Source organism: Bombina bombina, chromosome 8 (genome assembly GCF_027579735.1).
Source record: "Bombina bombina isolate aBomBom1 chromosome 8, aBomBom1.pri, whole genome shotgun sequence".
Taxonomy (NCBI): Eukaryota; Metazoa; Chordata; class Amphibia; order Anura; family Bombinatoridae; genus Bombina; species Bombina bombina.
The window spans coordinates 18,805,104-18,827,739 of NC_069506.1; the positions used below are offsets into that span (position 1 = coordinate 18,805,104).

Sequence of the window (22,636 nt, forward strand, 5' to 3'; positions counted from 1 at the left end):
ACAGCTCTCTACACAGTCCCACCTGTGACAACAGCTCTCTACACAGTCCCACCTGTGACAACAGCTCTCTACACAATCCCACCTGTGACAACAGCTCTCTACACAATCCCACCTGTGACAACAGCTCTCTACACAATCCCACCTGTGACAACAGCTCTCTACACAATCCCACCTGTGACAACAGCTCTCTACACAATCCCACCTGTGACAACAGCTCTCTACACAATCCCACCTGTGACAACAGCTCTCTACACAATCCCACCTGTGACAACAGCTCTCTACACAATCCCACCTGTGACAACAGCTCTCTACACAATCCCACCTGTGACAACAGCTCTCTACACAATCCCACCTGTAACAGCAGCTCTCTACACAATCCCACCTGTAACAGCAGCTCTCTACACAATCCCACCTGTAACAACAGCTCTCTACACAATCCCACCTGTGAAAACAGCTCTCTACACAATCCCACCTTTGACAACAGCTCTCTACACAATCCCACCTGTGACAACAGCTCTCTACACAATCCCACCTGTGACAACAGCTCTATACACAATCCCACCTGTAACAGCTCTCTACACAGTCCCACCTGTGACAACAGCTCTCTACACAATCCCACCTGTGACAACAGCTCTCTACACAATCCCACCTGTGACAACAGATCCCTACACAATCCCACCTGTGACAACAGCTCTCTACACAATCCCACCTGTGACAACAGCTCTCTACACAATCCCACCTGTGACAACAGCTCTCTACACAGTCCCACCTGTGACAACAGCTCTCTACACAATCCTACCTAAAGCAACAGCTCTCTACACAATCCCACCTGTGACAACAGCTCTCTACACAATCCCACCTGTGACAACAGCTCTCTACACAATCCCACCTGTGACAACAGCTCTCTACACAATCCCACCTGTGACAACAGCTCTCTACACAGTCCCATCTGTGACAACAGATCCCTACACAATCCCACCTGTGACAACAGCTCTCTACACAATCCCACCTGTGACAACAGCTCTCTACACAATCCCACCTGTGACAACAGCTCTCTACACAATCCCACCTGTGACAACAGCTCTCTACACAATCCTACCTGTGACAACAGCTCTCTACACAATCCCACCTGTGACAACAGCTCTCTACACAATCCAACCTGTGACAACAGCTCTCTACACAATCCCACCTGTGACAACAGCTCTCTACACAATCCCACCTGTGACAACAGATCCCTACACAATCCCACCTAAAGCAATAGCGCTCTACACAATCCCACCTGTGGCAACAGCTCTCTACACAATCCCACCTGTAACAACAGCTCTCTACACAATCCCACCTAAAGCAACAGTGCTCTACACAAACCCACCAGTGACAACAGTGCTCTACAGAATCACACCTGTGACAAAAGTGATCTACACAATCCCACCTGTGACAACAACACTCGACACAATGCTACCAGTGTCAACTGCGCTCTACACAATCCCACCTGTGACAAGAAATATCTTAATGCTATTCCTACTATAAACTTCAACCTAAACTTTCCTTAAAGTAACAAAGGCTTCCACATATACTGAACCCCATAAAACAGTATCCCTTTCAATGCACAGGGTATCAGTCTCTTACCTCAAAGGACAGTTCATCTGGAGCCTGCGCTGTGTAGCGCTTGATCACATGGGCAGCAGCAATAGCCGGCACATTAATAGATGCCTCTTCATTTACCAAAAGACGGTTTCCATGGTTATCAATCTGGGATGTAATACAGTATTCCAGTTTTAACAAAATCAAACTAAACAGCTTTAACTGGACATTTTTACATGCAAAAAGTATTTGTAATATGTTTAAATTGTGCTCTTTAATATACACAATATAAATGGTCCTTCTCTGCTCATGTGCTACTATGCCCTGTGTCTTTCTGTGTTCACTGTATTAAATGTTACCATCACTAGGGTTTATTTCCTACTGCATACAAATACTTTTATTTACATTTAAAAAGGATCAATAATTTCCTTTAAAAGGGACGTAAAAGTAACAATTAAACTTTTGTTGCTCAGATAGAGCACACCATACCAGGAAGGCAACAATGCTCTACTGGGAGCTAGCTGATTATCGGTGGCTTACACAAATATGCATCTTGTCATTGGCTCACCAGACGTGATCAGCTAGTTCCCAGTAGTGCATTGCTGCTCTGGAGCTGACTCTAACTATGGCCTAGATTAAGAGTTTTGCGTTATAGTGCGGTACGGCTATTAACGCTGGAAAATTGTCCATTTCACTGGAATGGCCGGTAATGCATATTATGAGTTGAGGCGGTATATCTATACCGCAAGCATTTTAGCCTGTAACGCAACGTCCATTCCACATTTAAAAAATTGACGTTTGAGTGCAGGATTTTCCATAGCGTTGTATTACAGGTTGTACGGTCCGGCTAAAATGCTTGAGTTACAGCCTATACCGATACAATTCATTCCGCCATCTGAGACCAGTAGTTATGGATTTTGTTAAACAAAAATGTTGCACAAAACTCATAACTAAAATGTTACAAAAACACGAACACCCATAAACTGCCTATTAACCCCTAAACAACCGCCCTCCCGCATCGCAAATACTATATAAGTCCCCCCAACAGTAAAACCCACCACCCAACCAACCCCCTAAAATAAAAAACCTAAGTCTTAAAAAACCTAAGCTACCCATTGCACCTAAAGGAGCATTTGTATGGGCATTGCCCTTAAAAGGACATTCAGCTCTTTTACTGCTCATAAAAGAGCGTCCTCTTCATACGATCACCGCTGTACACTAAAGTTGAATATAAGGTACCCGTTTAAAAATGGCGTACCTTGCATTCCTATTGGCTGATTTGATTCTTCAAATTCAAATCAGCCAATAGGATGAGAGCTTCTGAAATCCTATTGGGTGCTCAAAACAGTCAATAGGATGAGAGCTACTGAAATCCTATTGGCTTTTCAAATCAGCCAATAGATTTTCAGTTATTTGCTGTTTTGAACAGCCAGTAGGATTTCAGTAGCTCTCATCCTATTGAATTTGAAGAATCAAATCAGCCAATAGGAATGCAAGGTATGCCATTTTTAAACAGGTACCTTGCATTCAAATTCAGTGTACGGCAGTGATTGTATGAAGAAGACGCTCTACGCAGGATGTCATCGCCGGTCCTGCATAGCTCCGCGCCGCTGGGATGAAGATAAAAGACGCCTCCGTGATGGATGAACATGTCGCCGCCTGGATGAAGACTTCTCGCTGCCTAGATGGAGATGGATGTCCGGACTTCAGGAACCACGAGTAGATATTCTGGGGTTAGTGTTAGTTTTTTTTTTAGTTTTTTTTTTGGGGTGTTTTTTTTTTTTTAAGATTAGGGTTTGGGTAGTGTAAAAGAGCTGAATGCCATTTTAAGGGCAGTAAAAGAGCTGAATGCCCTTTTTAGGGCAATGCCCATACAAATGCCCCTTTAGGGGCAATGCTAGCTTAGGTTTTTTTTTTTTTAGAATCAGGTTTTTATTTTAGGGGGTTGGTTGGGTGGTGGGTTTTACTGTTGGGTGGGACTTTCTAGGTAAAAGAGCTGTTTATCTTAGGGCAATGCCCTACAAAAGGCCCTTTTAAGGGCTATTGGTAGTTTATTATAGGTAAGGGGGTGTTTTTATTTTTATTTTATTTTTTATTTTTATAGGGCTATTAGATTAGGTGTAATTGGTTTTATTTTTGATAATTTTATTATTTTTTGTAGTTTTAGTGTTTATTATTTTTTGTACTGTTAGAGTTTTTAAATTTTTTCTTAGTATTAGGATTTTTTTATTTTTTCGTAGTGTTAGGTTTTTTTTTGTTAAATTGGTAATTTAGAAATTTTAATTGGTAGTTTATTTTTTTATTTTATTAGAATAGTAAATGTTAGGTTAATTTATAGTTTAATCTTAGGTTTTTTTTTATTTCACAGGTAAGTTTTTATTTATTTGTAACTTTTAATTTAAAGATAGGGGGGTGTTCGGTTTAGGGGTTAATAACTTTATTTAGGTGCCGGCGATGTCGGGGGGGGCAGCGGATTAGGGGTTAATAACTTTTATTAGTGTCGGCAATGTCGGGGAGCAACGGTTTAGGGGTTAATAACTTTTATTAGTGTTGGCGATGTCGGGGAGCAGCAGATTAAGGGTGTTTAGACTAGGGGTTTATGTTAAGGTGTTAGGTTTAAACGTAAGTTTCTTTCCCCCATAGAAATCAATGGGGTTGCGTTACGGCGATTTGCCATTCCGCGATTGCAGGTGTTCGGTTTTTTTCTATCACTCTTTCCCTATTGATGTCTATGGGGGAAAGCATGCACGAGCATGTAAACTCAGCCCTTGGCTTTTGTGCAGTATGAACCTTAACACACCATAACGCACAGCACAAGGAGGTTTTTCAGTAACTCGTAATGGCAGCGCTATGGAAAGTGCAATAAAGCTAATTTTTTTGCATTCGTTACGCACCCTGTTTAGCGCAAAACTCGTAATCTAGGTGAGTGTGTTTAAACCATAGGCACAGGTAAACACAGTTACAAAATGAACTTACACATTACAGTATTTTCTTCTGACTCGTCCCTTTAAACCTCTAGCATTCTGTACAGTACCTATAAATTACATTATTGTTACACTAGTTGCGCAACTACATGCGCGCCTGAAACCTGTCAATCATATTCTTCCCTACTCCACCTGCACAGAAGCTGAAACGCATGAAATAAATGGTCTCTGCACTGAAATTATAGAGACATTAAACAAATATATCACAATATAAAAAGAATATCACGTATATCAAAGAGCGCAAATAAATATGTTAATAACGTATAGAAAATAAGGTAAAATTGTTTATTTCGTTTATGAAACAGGAAGTGGCAGTTTGTGTATAACAAATCTGTTAGGACAATTAGCTAATTGTCTGATAAAAGAACCACAGTTCTATTGGTGGAGAAGATGCCCCACATGCATAAGCAAACATTGTTTTCAGCACTAATACTTCCAACTGTAATATACTTTAATATGCGCCACTTCAGTAGCAACAAAGAAACGAGATGTTAATAACCCTATAATGCCATTAAAGGGACAGTAAATCAAAATTAAATCTTCCTGATAGCTAGGAATTTTAAACAACTTTCCAATTTACTTCTATTATCAAATGTGCTTTGTTCTCTTGGTATCCGTTGTTGAAGAGTAGGCTTATAGGAACTCAAATAACGTTGCTATAAACATTGTTGCAAACACTGCTGCCAGACACGTACACGCTCCTGAGCTCACCTAGGATCGCTCTTTAACAAAGGGTACCAAGAGAACTAAACAAAATTGATATTAGCAGTAAATTGAAAAGTTGTTTAAAATGTCATGCACTATCCAACCCATCTAAATTTACTTTTGACTTTACTGCTGCTTTAACTAAAACTTCCCATTGGATGTATAAGCTAAACAATATGGCTAAAAGCCTACGCCCTGATAAAAGAAGTTAATTTGTAGCAACTCAGCTAATAATAAGGGCAGAATCGCAGTTCTATTTAACAGGTTAACAGCAGTAAGGATGTCTGCCGCAGCTTATACCTCCATCCAGTTAAGTACAGGTCCGCAGTTGACGTTACTGTCCACAATTCCTGAGAGACCCTTCAAATAACGAGACAGCAGGGGGGCCAGAAGCTGGAAACAGAGAGACAAATGGTTATAATTTTATACACAGATACTAAATATTTATTAAACTGTACTAAAGGATTGTACTACAGCACGTAATTTATAATATGCTTATTTTATATGAGACTCATCTTGTTCCTGAATCCGAGGGTGGAATTACCCCCGAGGCAACAAGCACTAAGAAGCACATTGCCATTGAAAATAATATTAGGGACACCTTAGCCTATGATTGGCTGGATTAGCCGCATCTTTTTTTTAAATTAATTGTAGCCAGTAGGCGCAGACTGGAGGCTCAAGCCACCGGGTAAGTTTAATTTAAATTATGCATGAACATTTTAAATGACTCTCTGTAATGCACTCCTCATAGGGAATTGGAAGTGATGCATTAAACTTAAAGGGATATTATAAAACAAAAATGACAAGCTCTAAATTATTAGCATAATCTCAAAATACATCTGCTGGTAATGTCCCTGAAGCTCGAAATCATACCCTTTAGAAAACAGCACAAACCACTTATCGGTGTTGTTAATCTTGCTGTTACGTAATAAATAAATAAAAATATGCACAACGCAAGATAAACAAAATGGCGATTTCATGAGTTTACTGATTACATCACCAGTATGTTCACTGATACATTTTAATACTGTTTAGTGATGCTAATAAGTGACCAGTTATGCTACAAAACCAGTGTCTCTCTCTATAAGGGATTTAAACAGAATCTGTATAGAGGGTGTTTGTTAGGTTATGAATTTTGCCTTTTTTTAGGGTAAAACAATCTATTATTGTTATTACCTTTAACTTTAATTGATCGAGTAGTTAGTGTTGTTATCTGTTTGGTAATGTTGCTATCGAATGTGACTGTGAATAGTTTTAGTGCAATACCCATGTTACATTCAAACACTTTTCGGGCAAATAGTAATAAGTTGAAATGTAATGTTCAGGGTTAACCGAGTCCTTTTAGCTGTGATATTCAATAACTGAAAACTGGCCCCATAAATGTGTAGTTAAGTATTGAATTTGGATTGTTATACTTTATATGTGTCATTCATGTTTTCCTGATAAGGACACTTTTCACAAAAACTAAATAAAATGAAAAATCCTGCATATGAACAATGAAAATAACAGATTGTGATCGCATAAACAAAGAAAACAGCTCATCGGGAGCTGTTACAATGCTGATAAAAAACGATAGATTGTGATAAACCACTGAGTATTTAATTAAGGAGAGCAAAGACTTTCACCTTAAAGGGATACTAAACACACATTTTTTCTTTCATGATTCAGATAGAGCAACAATTTTAAGCAACTTTCTAATTGATCCCTATTATCAAATTTTCTTCGTTCTCTTGATATCTTTATTTGAAAAAGTAGGAATATAAGCTAAGAAACCAGCCTATTTTTGGTTTCAGCACCCTGGTTAGCGCTTGTGATTGGTGGCTACATTTAGCAAACCAATAAGAAAGTGCAACCCAGGTTCTCAAACAAAAATAGGCCAGCTCTTAAGCTTACATTCCTGCTTTTCAAATAAAGATACCAAGAGAACGAAGAAAAAATGATAATAGGAGATGTGATGAGAGTGGAAGTGTGACGTCACCGGATGGGGGCGTGACTTATAGCTTTTATAGTCTATGTCGCAGTTACTAAGTTAGATGTGTTGTACAAGCTGTATACTTCTATGCTCTGCAATAAAATAGCGTTGTACCTTCTATGCTGTGTCCTGCATCTCATGACATGGTGTCAGAAGTTCTTGCCTGTGCTTCTGTTACCTAATTAATGACCATGTCGAAGTTTACCCCACCTGAGCCTTTTGATTTCTCTCAGCCTACAGCTTGGCCCACATGGCGTCAGCGGTTTCAACGCTTCAGGATTGCTTCCAAGCTGGACAAGGAGCGTGGTGAAGTACAAGTTAATGCTCTTTTATACTCTATGGGGAAAGACGTGGAGCCAGTGTTCAATGTCTAGACTTTCTAAGAAGGGGAAGAATTTGTCTTTGAAATAGTTATGAACAAACTCAGTGCTCACTTTGTGCCCAAAAGAAATGTCATTCATGAGAAGGCTTGTTTTCACAAACGTGCTCAGCGTGTGGGAGAATCTGTGGAGTCATTTGTGCGCAGTTTGTATGAACTAGCTGAATTCTGGGAGTTTGGTGTTGCTAAATAAGAGCAAATCAGAGACAAAATAGTTATAGGAATTGCAGATGCTGAGGTCTCACTGATGCTACAGTTGAAGGCTGAATTGACGTTAGACGGGGCTATTAGGATGGCCCACCAGAGTGAACTGGTGAAAAAGCAAAGTGCTGATCTGAGGTCTGAGAGTATTGTGGATGAAGTGCAGCAGTTCAGGAGAGCTGCAGGTGAAAGGCACAGTGTGAGCGGTAGACTAAGGGCAACAGATAGGCCCAGAAGCGGATGGGTGCAGCAGGCTCGCTGCATGCGGTGTAACCGTACTCATGATCAGAATGTCAAACTCTCTACTAAAGCTAAAAGATGTAGGAAGTGTAACCAAATGGTCCATTTTGAAGTGGTGTGTAAAACTGAATCCATTAAGGAGATGCAGGTGGATAGTGACCAGGAGGGTCAAGAAGTAGGGTCTGTTGTTAAACGGTCTGGTTCAGACGAAAATTGGCGGGTTACCCTTACTGTAATGGGAGCCAAGGTTGCCTTAAAGATTGACACGGGAGCAGACATCACTGTTATGTCCCTTGCAGCATTCATAAAACTGCCTCGACAGCCTCCGCTGGTGAAAGTTACAACGAATGTTCATAGTCCTGGTGGCCACATTGATTGTGCAAGGAAATTTCTTGCCAGCTGCGAGTACAAGCAGAGGAAATTCACCATGTGGGTACATGTAATAAGAGGTCAGTGTGTTAACAACCTATTGAGCAGGAAAGCAGCCTGTGGTTTGGGCCTTGTCGCCAAAGTGAATGAGATTTCTGAAGACATATTTGGTGAATTGGGCCTACTGAATTGCAAACCAGTCCGAATATCACTTAAAAGTGGTGCAGTCCCATACAGCATTACCACTCCTCATAGAATTCCGTTCCTGCTCATGCCTCAAGTGGAGAAGGAACTTCTCTGTATGAAGAATAACATAATTTATGCTTACCTGATAAATTCCTTTCTTCTGTTGTGTGATCAGTCCACGGGTCATCATTACTTCTGGGATATAACTCCTCCCCAACAGGAAATGCAAGAGGATTCACCCAGCAGAGCTGCATATAGCTCCTCCCCTCTACGTCAGTCCCAGTCATTCGACCAAGAATCAACGAGAAAGGAGTAACCAAGGGTGAAGTGGTGACTGGAGTATAATTTAAAAGATATCTACCTGCCTTAAAACAGGGCGGGCCGTGGACTGATCACACAACAGAAGAAAGGAATTTATCAGGTAAGCATAAATTATGTTTTCTTCTGTTATGTGTGATCAGTCCACGGGTCATCATTACTTCTGGGATACCAATACCAAAGCAAAAGTACACGGATGACGGGAGGGATAGGCAGGCTCATTATATAGAAGGAACCACTGCCTGAAGAACCTTTCTCCCAAAAATAGCCTCCGAAGAAGCAAAAGTGTCAAATTTGTAAAATTTGGAAAAAGTATGAAGCGAAGACCAAGTTGCAGCCTTGCAAATCTGTTCAACAGAGGCCTCATTCTTAAAGGCTCAAGTGGAAGCCACAGCTCTAGTGGAGTGAGCTGTAATTCTTTCAGGAGGCTGCTGTCCAGCAGTCTCATAGGCTAAACGTATTATGCTACGAAGCCAAAAAGAGAGAGAGGTAGCAGAAGCTTTTTGACCTCTCCTCTGTCCAGAGTAAACGACAAACAAGGAAGAAGTTTGGCGAAAATCTTTAGTTGCCTGCAAGTAGAACTTGAGGGCACGAACTACATCCAGATTGTGTAGAAGACGTTCCTTCTTTGAAGAAGGATTTGGACACAAGGATGGTACAACAATCTCTTGATTGATGTTCCTGTTAGTGACTACCTTAGGTAAGAACCCAGGTTTAGTACGCAGAACTACCTTGTCTGAGTGAAAAATCAGATAAGGGGAATCACAATGTAAGGCTGATAACTCAGAGACTCTTCGAGCCGAGGAAATAGCCATTAAAAACAGAACTTTCCAAGATAACATCTTTATATCAATGGAATGAAGGGGTTCAAACGGAACACCCTGTAAAACGTTAAGAACTAAGTTTAAACTCCATGGTGGAGCAACAGCTTTAAATACAGGCTTGATCCTAGCTAAAGCCTGACAAAAGGACTGGACATCTGGATTTTCTGACAGACGTCTGTGTAACAAGATGGACAGAGCTGAAATCTGTCCCTTTAATGAACTAGCTGATAAACCCTTTTCTAAACCTTCTTGTAGAAAAGACAATATCCTAGCGATCCTAACCTTACTCCAGGGGTAACCTTTGGATTCGCACCAGTATAGGTATTTCCGCCATATTTTATGGTAAATCCTTCTGGTAACAGGCTTCCTAGCCTGAATCAGGGTATCAATAACCGACTCAGAAAAACCACGTTTTGATAAAATCAAGCGTTCAATTTCCAAGCAGTCAGCTTCAGAGAAGTTAGATTTTGATGTTTGAATGGACCCTGTATCAGAAGGTCCTGTCTTAGAGGTAGAGACCAAGGCGGACAGGATGACATGTCCACCAGATCTGCATACCAAGTCCTGCGTGGCCATGCAGGTGCTATTAGAATTACTGATGCTCTCTCCTGTTTGATTTTGGCAATCAATCGAGGAAGCAGCGGGAAGGGTGGAAACACATAAGCCATCCTGAAGTTCCAAGGTGCTGTCAAAGCATCTATCAGAACTGCTCCCGGATCCCTGGATCTGGACCCGTAGCGAGGAAGTTTGGCGTTCTGGCGAGACGCCATGAGATCTATCTCTGGTTTGCCCCAACGTCGAAGTATTTGGGCAAAGATCTCCGGATGAAGTTCCCACTCCCCCGGATGAAAAGTCTGGCGACTCAAGAAATCCGCCTCCCAGTTCTCCACTCCCGGGATGTGGATTGCTGACAGGTGGCAAGAGTGAGACTCTGCCCAGCGAATTATCTTTGATACTTCCATCATTGCTAGGGAGCTTCTTGTCCCTCCCTGATGGTTGATGTAAGCTACAGTCGTGATGTTGTCCGACTGAAACCTGATGAACCCCCGAGTTGTTAACTGGGGCCAAGCCAGAAGGGCATTGAGAACTGCTCTCAATTCCAGAATGTTTATTGGAAGGAGACTCTCCTCCTGATTCCATAGTCCCTGAGCCTTCAGAGAATTCCAGACAGCGCCCCAACCTAGTAGGCTGGCGTCTGTTGTTACAATTGTCCAGTCTGGCCTGCTGAATGGCATCCCCCTGGACAGGTGTGGTCGATGAAGCCACCATAGAAGAGAATTTCTGGTCTCTTGATTCAGATTCAGAGTAGGGGACAAATCTGAGTAATCCCCATTCCACTGACTTAGCATGCATAATTGCAGCGGTCTGAGGTGTAGGCGTGCAAAAGGTACTATGTCCATTGCCGCTACCATTAAGCCGATCACCTCCATGCATTGAGCTACTGACGGGTGTTGAATGGAATGAAGGACGCGGCATGCATTTTGAAGCTTTGTTAACCTGTCTTCTGTCAGGTAAATCTTCATTTCTACAGAATCTATAAGAGTCCCCAAGAATGGAACTCTTGTGAGAGGAAAAAGAGAACTCTTCTTTTCGTTCACCTTCCATCCATGCGACCTTAGAAATGCCAGAACTAACTCTGTATGAGACTTGGCAGTTTGAAAGCTTGAAGCTTGTATTAGAATGTCGTCTAGGTACGGAGCTACCGAAATCCCTCGCGGTCTTAGTACCGCTAGAAGGGCACCCAGAACCTTTGTGAAGATTCTTGGAGCCGTAGCCAGTCCGAATGGAAGAGCTACAAACTGGTAGTGCCTGTCTAAGAAGGCAAACCTTAGGTACCGGTGATGATCTTTGTGGATCGGTATGTGAAGGTAAGCATCCTTTAAATCCACTGTGGTCATGTACTGACCCTCTTGGATCATGGGTAAGATTGTCCGAATAGTTTCCATTTTGAACGATGGAACTCTTAGGAATTTGTTTAGAATCTTTAAATCTAAGATTGGCCTGAAAGTTCCCTCTTTTTTGGGAACCACAAACAGGTTTGAGTAGAACCCTTGTCCTTGTTCCGATCGTGGAACCGGATGGATCACTCCCATTAATAACAGATCTTGTACGCAGCGTAGAAACGCTTCTTTCTTTATCTGGTTTGTTGACAACCTTGACAGATGAAATCTCCCTCTTGGGGGAGATAATTTGAAGTCTAGAAGGTATCCCTGAGATATGATCTCTAGAGCCCAGGGATCCTGAACATCTCTTGCCCAGGCCTGGGCAAAGAGAGAGTCTGCCCCCCACTAGATCCGGTCCCGGATCGGGGGCTCTCGGTTCATGCTGTCTTTGGGGCAGCAGCAGGTTTCCTGGCCTGCTTGCTCTTGTTCCAGGACTGGTTAGGCTTCCAGCCTTGCCTGTAACGAGCAACAGCTCCTTCCTGTTTTGGTGCAGTGGAGGTTGATGCTGCTCCTGTTTTGAAATTCCGAAAGGGACGAAAATTAGACTGTCTAGCCTTAGCTTTGGCTTTGTCTTGAGGTAGGGCGTGGCCCTTACCACCTGTAATGTCAGCGATAATTTCTTTCAAACCGGGCCCAAATAAAGACTGCCCCTTGAAAGGTATATTAAGTAATTTGGACTTAGAAGTCACATCAGCTGACCAGGATTTTAGCCACAGCGCCCTACGTGCCTGTATGGCGAATCCTGAGTTCTTAGCCGTGAGTTTAGTTAAATGTACTACGGCCTCCGAAATGAAAGAATTAGCTAGTTTAAGGACTCTAAGCCTGTCCGTAATGTCGTCTAGCGTAGATGAACTAAGGTTCTCTTCCAGCGACTCAATCCAAAATGCTGCCGCAGCCGTAATCGGCGCGATACATGCAAGGGGTTGTAATATAAAACCTTGTTGAACAAACATTTTCTTAAGGTAACCCTCTAACTTTTTATCCATTGGATCTGAAAAAGCACAGCTATCCTCCACCGGGATAGTGGTACGCTTAGCTAAAGTAGAAACTGCTCCCTCCACCTTGGGGACCGTCTGCCATAAGTCCCTAGTGGTGGCGTCTATTGGGAACATCTTTCTAAATATTGGAGGGGGTGAGAACGGCACACCGGGTCTATCCCACTCCTTAGTAACAATTTCAGTTAGTCTCTTAGGTATAGGAAAAACGTCAGTACTCGCCGGTACCGCAAAGTATTTATCCAACCTACACAGTTTCTCTGGTATTGCAACGGTGTTACAATCGTTAAGAGCTGCTAAGACCTCCCCTAGTAATACACGGAGGTTCTCCAATTTAAATTTAAAATTTGAAATATCTGAGTCCAATTTGTTTGGATCAGAACCGTCACCCACAGAATGAAGCTCTCCGTCCTCATGCTCTGCGAGCTGTGACGCAGTATCAGACATGGCCCTAGCATTGTCAGCGCACTCTGTTCTCACCCCAGAGTGATCACGCTTGCCTCTTAGTTCTGGTAATTTAGACAAAACTTCAGTCATAACAGTAGCCATATCTTGTAATGTTATCTGTAATGGCCGCCCAGATGTACTAGGCGCCATAATATCACGCACCTCCCGGGCGGGAGATGCAGGTACTGCCGCGTGAGGCGAGTTAGTCGGCATAACTCTCCCCTCGCTGTTTGGTGAAATTTGTTCACATTGTACAGATTGACTTTTATTTAAAGTAGCATCAATACAGTTAGTACATAAATTTCTATTGGGCTCCACCTTGGCATTGGAACAAATGACACAGATATCTTCCTCTGAGTCAGACATGTTTAACACACTAGCAAAAAACTTACAACTTGGTTATAATCTTTTTTAGCAAAAAAATACTGTGCCTCAAAGAGGTACTAAACGATTAAATAACAGTTGAAATAATGAACTGAAAAACAGTTATAGCATCAAACTTTAAAACAACACAACTCTTAGCAAAGGTTTGTTCCCATTAGTAAAATAACAATAATTAAATTTTACATAAAAAGTACAAAGCAACGTTTTTTATGCACAGTCACTATAAGAATTCTCACAGCTCTGCTGAGAGAAGTTACCTCCCTTCAAAGAAGTTTGAAGACCCCTGAGATCTGTCAGAGATGAACCGGATCATACAGGAAAAATAAAAGTGACTGACTGGAATTTTTTGATGCGTAGTAAAGAGCGCCAAAAACGGCCCCTCCCTCTCCCACACAGCAGTGAAGAGAAACGAAACTGTCACAATTACAAGCAAAAAACTGCCAAGTGGAAAATAATGCCCAAATATCTATTCACACAGTACCTCAGCAATGTAAACGATTCTACATTCCAGCAAAAACGTTTAACATGATAAATAGTTATTAAAAGTATTAGTGACCTTTAGCAGAGTAGTTCCGGTGAAATACCATCCCCAGAATACTGAAGTGTATACATACATGTCATTTTAACGGTATGGCAGGATTTTCTCATCAATTCCATTCAGAAAATAAAAACTGCTACATACCTCAATGCAGATTCATCTGCCCGCTGTCCCCTGATCTGAAGCCTTTACCTCCCTCAGATGGCCGAGAACAGCAATATGATCTTAACTACTCCGGTTAAAATCATAGTAAAAAACTCTGGCAGATTCTTCCTCAAACTCTGCCAGAGAAGTAATAACACGCTCCGGTGCTATTGTAAAATAACAAACTTTTGATTGAAGTCATAAAAACTAAGTATAATCACCATAGTCCTCTCACACATCCTATCTAGTCGTTGGGTGCAAGAGAATGACTGGGACTGACGTAGAGGGGAGGAGCTATATGCAGCTCTGCTGGGTGAATCCTCTTGCATTTCCTGTTGGGGAGGAGTTATATCCCAGAAGTAATGATGACCCGTGGACTGATCACACATAACAGAAGAAATGGGAGTTATTGAAGAGGTTGTTGAAGCAACTGACTGGTGTGCCCCCATTGTTCCTGTAGCGAAGACAAACGGGTAGGTACACATATGGGTAGACTTAAAAAGGCTGAATGAGGTGGTGAAGAGAGAGATATGTGCTGCCGACGCTTGAAGACATAGCTCCGAAACTGGCTGGGGTGAAGTTCTTTTCTACACTGGATGCTTCCAGCGGCTTCTGGCAGATACCTCTGAATCCAAAGTGCCGCAAACTGACTACCTTTATCACACCTGTAGGTCGATTTTGCTTCTGCAGACTCCCCTTTGGGATATCCTCTGCTCCTGAAATCTTTTAAAGAGAGATGAGTTCCCTCCTACAGGACCACAAGGGCACAGCAGTCATCATGGACAACATTTTAGTGTATGGGTTTACATTGGAAGAACATGATCAGCGATTGAGCTGTGTGCTGCAGACCATTAGAGAGTCCAGGCTGAAATTAAATAAAGAGAAATGCGATTTTAGAAAATCTGAGTTATGTTACTTTGGGTATATCATCAATAAAGATGGCATCAAGATGGACCCTGATAAAATCCTTGCTATTGAACAGTGAAGTCCTTCTGATGTACAGGAGCTGAGACAAATATTGAGCCTTGTGAATTATGTGGGCAGGTTCTTTTCAGATTTATCCACAGTACTACATCCTATCACAGAGTTGTTAAAGAAAGATGTTGCCTGGGTCTGGAGACCTTCAAAGGAAGAAGCTTTTGTACAAGTCAAGTCCCTGCTGGGATCAGGTTCTACGACCCTTCTAAAAAAACTGTAGTTAGTGCTAATGCAAGCAGTTATGGACTAGGGGCCGCCCTCCTGCAGCTGAATGAGAATAAACTACAGCCCATTGCCTACTGTTCCCATACACTGACGGCTGCTGAATCGAAATACGCCCAAATAGAGAAAGAGTGCCTGGCTGCAGTTTGTGCCTGTGAGCGCTTCCAGCGTTACCTAGTGGATTTAGAGAGAAATTTAGTCTTGAAACTGACCACAAACCACTAGTCCCTCTAATCAACTCCTACATTATTGACAAAAAACCCCTATGATGCCAGAGACTTCTGATGAGGCTGCTCAGGTTCAACGTTCAGGCAGTGCATGTGCCAGGGAAACAACAAGTAGTGGCAGATACACTTTCTAGGCTCCCGCTGGCTGCTGCTGAAGAATCTTCAACGGAATCTAATGTGAAAGTGTATGTGGATTCCGTTCTGGCATCCAAATCCATTTAGTCAGGAAAGCTAGAGCAAATAAGATAGGAGACACACATTTAGATACAGACCTTCAAAAAGTTATTAAGTACAAAAAAGAAGATTGGCCCGAGAGCCGGGCTGCCTGGATGTCTTTAAGTTCTTACCAGTCAAAGAGGTCACAGCTCAAGGAGCTGGATGGTTTGGTGCTGTTCCAAGACCGCATTGTCATTCCTGTTAGCATGCGGCAGGAGATGTTAAGCAGGATTCATGATGGTCACTTGGGCAATACAAAGTTCAGAGAAAGGGCAGCTACAGTAGTATAGTGGCCTGGGATAATTTCCGACAATGCAACCCACGTAACAAAATGTGCCTTTTGCCGGGAACGAGTATTTGGAGATTGCACCCTTGAATGAGATCACCAGTCAAGCCGTTATCACTCGTCTCAAGAGCTTGTTAGCCCAGTGGGGCATACCAATGGAGTTGGTAAATGATAACGGAATGCAGGTTGTCTCCATGGAGTTCAGTTCTTTCAGCAGTAAATATGATTTCATCCATTCTACATCAAGTCCACATTACCCGCAGGCCAATGGAATGGCTGAAAGGGCAGTTCAAACAACCAAGTTCATTTTGAAGCAATCTGAGCCGCAGCTAGCTCTCTTGGCCTATAGGGCAACTCCCATCCAAGCCACAGGCTTAAGCCCAGCACAGTTGATGCTAAGATGACAGATCCGCACTACACTACCCTCTGTGGGTGTTTTCCAGCCAGCCCGCTCTGTTTCTCGGGACAAGGTCCTTAGGAGGAATGAAGAGGCAAAAAGGGGCTACCGATTCTTCTACGACAGAGAAAACACTTGTGAGGCCCTTGCTTGCAGGAGCTGAATGTGGGCCAAAATGTCAGAGTTAAGCTGGATGATGAGAAGAAATAGAAGACGCCTGCTATGGTAATAGGACGCTCTCTAGAAACAAGGTCTTATGTAGTCTTTACTGAAGGAGGGGCAGTCACACGTCAAAATAGAAGACATCTTAAGCCAGTACCTGAGAGTTTGGGACTGGATGCCTCAGAGCCACAGCTGGTGGGATCCCCTGTTTTAAGAGGGGTAACTTCCCCTCAGCAAGACCCCAGCGAGGATACTTCTTTTCTTCCAGCAGATTTCCAATCACCTTCTTCTGTATCAGAGGACAGTTCATGTAAAATGACGTAAAGTGGAAGAGTTGTGAAACTTCCAGCCCGCTAGCGGGATTAGCACTGTAGTTAGAGCAGTGACCAGAAGAATGGGCAGAATAATCCCATGGTTGGGGAATATGGGGGGGGGGGAAACCCCAAACATTTGTCAACCTTTCAAAAGTACTTTTCTTCATCTACCCCTTCTGACAGATCAATAATGTACAATTTTGAATTCACATAAGTATTTTTGTTTGCTCATTTACAAATATGATTCTTTAAAAAGTGATCTCTTAATTTATGCTATTTTTTTTAGCATGCATGTCACACACTGTTGATTTAGGGGATGGCAATGTGCAGAAATTCTACCTCCTGTGAGTGTTTCTGTGGGTATCTGTGTTTATGTCTTTGTGCTTTTGTTGGTATCTCTATGAGTGTGTATGTATTTCTTTTCTGTGGGTCTTTCTGTGAGGGTTTATTTGTCTGTCTTTGTGCATTTTCTGTGGATGTCTCTGTGAGGGTGTGTGTGTGTGTGTGTATGTATGTCTGTGTGTTTTCTGTGAGTGTCTCTGTGTGTGTGTGTGTTTTCTGTGGGTGTCTGTGAGTGTGTATGTCATTGTGTGTTTTCTGAGGCTGTCTCTGTGGGTGTTTCCTTGGGTGTATGTGCAAGTTTATGTTTGAATTTGTGTGTGTCCATTGTCTGTTCCTTTTTAGGACATTTTGGCCTTACTACTGAGTTTTGTGTTTGTGTGTTACTACCTTCACAACATTTCCAAGTTTGACTACACTTAAGAATAAAGTGCATACACGTTCTAGGCACTTGGTCGAAAATTGCACATGTCAAAGGGGGGGGGGGGGCCCGATCATGGGTTAAGTAAGGGCCCCCAAAATTTCTAGTGGCAGCCCTGTGTATGTCATAACCTATGGAAATATTTCTAGAAACAGACTTCCTAACCTGAATCAAGATCACAATGACCGACTCAGAAAAACCACACTTAGATAAAACTAAGCGTTCAAACTCCAAGCAATCAGCTTCAGAGAAACGAGATCTGGGTGAAGGAATGGACCTTGTAAAAAGGTCCTTTCTCAGAAGAAACCTCCAAGGTGGAAGAGATGACATCTTCACTAGGTCTGCATACCAGGTCCTGCGAAGTTACGCAGGAGCTATTAAAATTACTGATGCTCTCTCCTGTTTAATACGAGCAATGACTCGTGAAAGGAAAGCAAACAGAGAAAACAGGTATGCTAGACTACAATCCCAAGGAACCGCCAGATCAACTACCTTGAAAACTTGGCGTTCTGCCGAGACAACATCAAATCTAACTCAAGCCCCCCATTTGAGGGTTAACCTGGAGAACACCTCCGGATGGAGAACCCACTTCCCGGGATGAAAATTCTGTCTGCTCAGGAAGTCCACTTCCCAGATGTCCACTCCTAGAATGTGGATGGCAGACAGCCACTGTGAGCTACCGCCCACTGAACAAAGCCGAGTCACCTCCTTCATGGCTGAGGAACCCCGAGTTCCTCCCCGAGCCACTGAGGTGAAAATGTCCGACTGAAACCTGATAAACCAGCTAAGGACAACTGAGGACAAGCCCACAGAGCATTAAAAATCACTCTCCACTCCAAGATGTTGATGGGGAGAACAGACTCCTCTTGAGTCCAAAGTCCTTGCGCCTTTAACAAGTTCCAGACTGATCCCCAGCCCAGCAGGCTGGCGTCCGTGGTAATAATCACCCAGGCTCCATTGACCGAGCATGCATAACTGAAGAGCTCACAAATGAACTCGAGAAAAGGGATGCTCTCCCTGGAACCCTCACACCAAGTACCTCCATACATTCAGCCACTGAAAGCAAAAGGAGACTCAGCTACAGCTTGATTCAAAATCCTAATCCTCTGGTTACAAGATGGCTAAGCTATCTACCGGACCACTAGAGCTAGCTGTGGGCAGAACAGTAGACTGTTAAGAGAGGAAAAAATCATTGATTATCTGACCTCTGATAGAAATATTCTCATAGATAGAGAATCTATTAAGGTCCCTAAAAAAAAACACCCTTGTAGATGAAACAAGGGAACTCTTCCCTAGATTTACTTCCCATCCATGGGAACGTAAAAAGGGACAAGATCTCTTGAAAGAGAGTTTGTTCGAAGGAAGGATGACACCTGAACAATATATTGCCAGGATGGCACCCTTGCAATTCCCCACAACTAAAACGAGTCTTCCTAGGATGACGAATCTCAGAAACTTAAGAAGATCCCGGATAATGGGAACAATAAGATACATATCCTTCAGGTCTATGTTCGTCATGAGCAAACCCCCTTGAATCAAAGGAGAATGGATACATCTTTGAAGGACTGTACTCTGAGAAACTTAAGGTAATACCTAAATCCCGTTCCCTGACTGTATCTGGAACTATCACTCCCAGAGAGGAAGGTCCTGAACCCAGTTCAAGAATGCCTCTCATCATACCTGGACTGCAGATACTCTAGAAAGGAGAAATCTGCCCCTGGAAAGAAATCTTAAGATTTCTACCCCCTGGACCTGGACTGGTTGATCTCCATAGCCTACCACACCTGTTGTTCCCAGGCGGTCTCCCATCCAGGTACTGACCAGATCGGGTGTATTCAAAGCAGTGTGTCTAAACAAGGTCTCACCCTTGTAAGGAAGCACCAGAAGCTTGGACTTGTAGGAAACATTAAATATACTCCAAATATGGCCACGGTTGTCACATGTCTTGGTCAAATTGGATATTGAACCTGCATCTACAGTGTTTAAAGCATAGGCTGTGCCACTAAGCCACAGGTAGGCTTCTCAGCTGACCAAGATTTCAGCCACAACACCCCACGGGCTAGCATAGCAAATCTAATTAGACAAAGACATCGCTCTAGATGATCAACCAAACCTCCAGCTTCCATCCATAGATCCGTAAAGAAGCAATTATCCTCTATAGGGATCGAAGTTCTCAGAGTCATAGTAGAAATGCTCCCTTCTACTTAAGGCACCGTGCATTATAATAGAGTCAGTGACAGGAAAATCCTTAAAAGGACGAAAGACAGGGAGAAAGGTATCACTAGCTTTTCCTATTAGTGTGAAAATTTCCATAGCACGTCTAGAAACACTTCCTCATAGGAAGGAACACCATAGAGATAATAAAGTTTACAAAAACTTCCAAGGGTTGACAATGACAGGGGTATCGATGTGATCCAAGTAGCTAAAACCTCATTTAACAGTACACAAGGTATTCAAACATACATCTGAAGGCGACCCCCTTCAGTATCAGATAAAGGAATTATAATGTCCAAATCTGAGATTTCACACTCAGAAAATACCAGCGAATCCTCTTCACCAGGCTTAGGAGAAAGCGCAACCTGTGTAGCAAAATGTGGAGCAGAAACCTTACTATTTGAATCTTGCAATGTCCTCTTGTGTTTTTCCCTGTAGGATAGGAAAAAGCAGATAAAGCTACAGATACCGCAGAGAATACCTGAGCTGAAAAATCTGCAAGCAAATACACTCCTCCAGGATATTGAGAGGAACCGCAGGGCACTGCATGGGACGCTATTGAGGCTTGGGACGGCTAAGGAGAAAGTTGTGGCAATGCCTGAACAGCATCATCCTGAGAGAAATGAGGCTCAGAGTGCAACAAGTTTTGCATACATTCAATAGCTTTGGCTAATAAATGGCTAATCATAAAAAAATTGGCGTGGGACATAAAATCCATAATACACAGGAACAAAACCTAGTTCCAAGTATGATAAACATTGTCAATATGATGCATTAAGGACTTGTACTATCAATTTAAGTGCTTCTAATATTATGTCACTATAAAAGAATAAAATTCTTAAAAATATGCGCTGTCACTTTAAAAGTTTATATATATATATATATATAATATAATATAATATAATATAAACAGGAACAGACCTCTGTTCTAAAACTATACCGCTGTCACTTTAAATTCAGTAGGAGAAAATGCTTAAAGTACCCCAAATACCTCTAACTGTAGAATGGTTAATTGGGACGAAAGTGAAAACTTTAATAAATTCTATATGAAGTATCTGATGCATAGCACTTTCCATGCAACATGAAAAAATGTTTGCAGCAACAAACACTAAAACCGGAAACATTTTTCCGATAATTAGCACCGTGTCATTGATCTCCAATTAGAACAAGAGACTTAAAGAAAGACCTCCGCACCATTCTCAGTCTGAGTAGGAGCCGAGGTCCCATGAGCGGTACAGGAGCAATCAACAATGGCGCCTCTCCGTTCGTTTCAAGAATCAATCAACAATTGCGCCGCTCAGATTCCAAGGCAGAGCCGTACAGTGCGCAACAAAATTAATGGCGCGCTTAACTCCAGCGTCTCTAACTATTAAGAGACTTACAATATGCGCTTTCTCTGCATTCAGCAAGAGACCCATAAAAGCCTTCATAGAACCTTAGTACCATAAGCTGTGAATAATGAAAAACCCTGTCAGACTGACAAACCCCAGTCATATATGACAAAGTGAGAAACACCATCCAAATTTTCACAGGCTTATTTGCCAACAATAATAAAAAAAAAAAAATAGCCTCACATAACGTTTAACCCCTTCATCATTACTAAAGGGGAGGCAGTCTCTCTCATATGTCACATTTTAAATTGCCTGCACACTGCCATAAGTAATATCCTAACTAGGATATATATGTCCCAATAAATATTTTACAGGAATCCTATAAAGTGCAAATCTCCCAACCTGGAAGACAAACAGCACTTACCAGCATCTAGCCGTCTGGCAGGAGGACAGCTCACACAGTATGAGAGGACACATACACCTCACAGAGACCTGTAGAAAAAAAAAAGAAAGAAAAGAGTAAACCTACTCTGGCTTTCTATAGTAGGGCAGCAAAACGTTAGTAAAATGCAGCAAGGCCCACCTTACAAGTTATTAACTGCTTTAAAGCCCCCACTGCCCTACTGAAGAGACTAACATGGAGTACGGCTAGACCCAATCCTTGAAAAAGGGGAAAGAACAGAGTAACCTACTCTGGCTTTCTAAAGTAGATACAATCTTGCTTGTAGCGAAAGAAAACCAATTTTCTTCAGACAACAAAACTTCACCTCCTCCATGCACCAAGGCAAAGAGAATGACTGGGGTTTGTGGGAAGGGAAGTGATACTTAACAGCTTTGCTGTGGTGCTCTTTGCCTCCTCCTGCTGGCCAGGAGTAATATTCCCAACAGTTAATGATGACATTGTGGACTCACCATATCTTAGAAAAGAAATCTGCTATGAAAATTAAATAATAGTACGATTTAGAGAAAAAAATAAACTGATTTGTGGAAAAGTGACTGAAAACAAGTTACGTAGCTCATACACTCAGTGGTAACTGTTTAATACTTTTCTCCACCAAAAGACCATTGTTATTGTATCAAGGTAGCTTACGTTCACTAGAATAGTTTTATAACTTCACAGAACACATTTGATTAAGTGTTTCAACAGAGGTTTGTGGGTGGAGAAAAATTCTCAGAGTAAGAAGTACTTTGCTAGTGTTTATTGTAAAATAACCATATCTATCCTTAAAGAGACATGAAACATAATGAATTGAAACTCACGCCCTAGTGAGGACAAAAATCTAATTCTGAAAACTAAATTTGCTGTAGAAAATGAGGTT

At 42.1% G+C, this 22,636-nt stretch overlaps 1 protein-coding gene across 1 annotated transcript in view; it reads right to left on the reverse strand.

Annotated features, from left to right (window-relative positions):
* The window catches only part of ARHGAP33 (Rho GTPase activating protein 33), a 222,064-nt gene that overhangs the window by 82,322 nt on the left and 117,106 nt on the right, over nt 1-22,636 (reverse strand). The window contains 2 exon segments of the mRNA XM_053690905.1: nt 1,627-1,749; nt 5,571-5,663. Of these exon segments, the coding sequence (XP_053546880.1) occupies nt 1,627-1,749; nt 5,571-5,663 (216 nt within the window).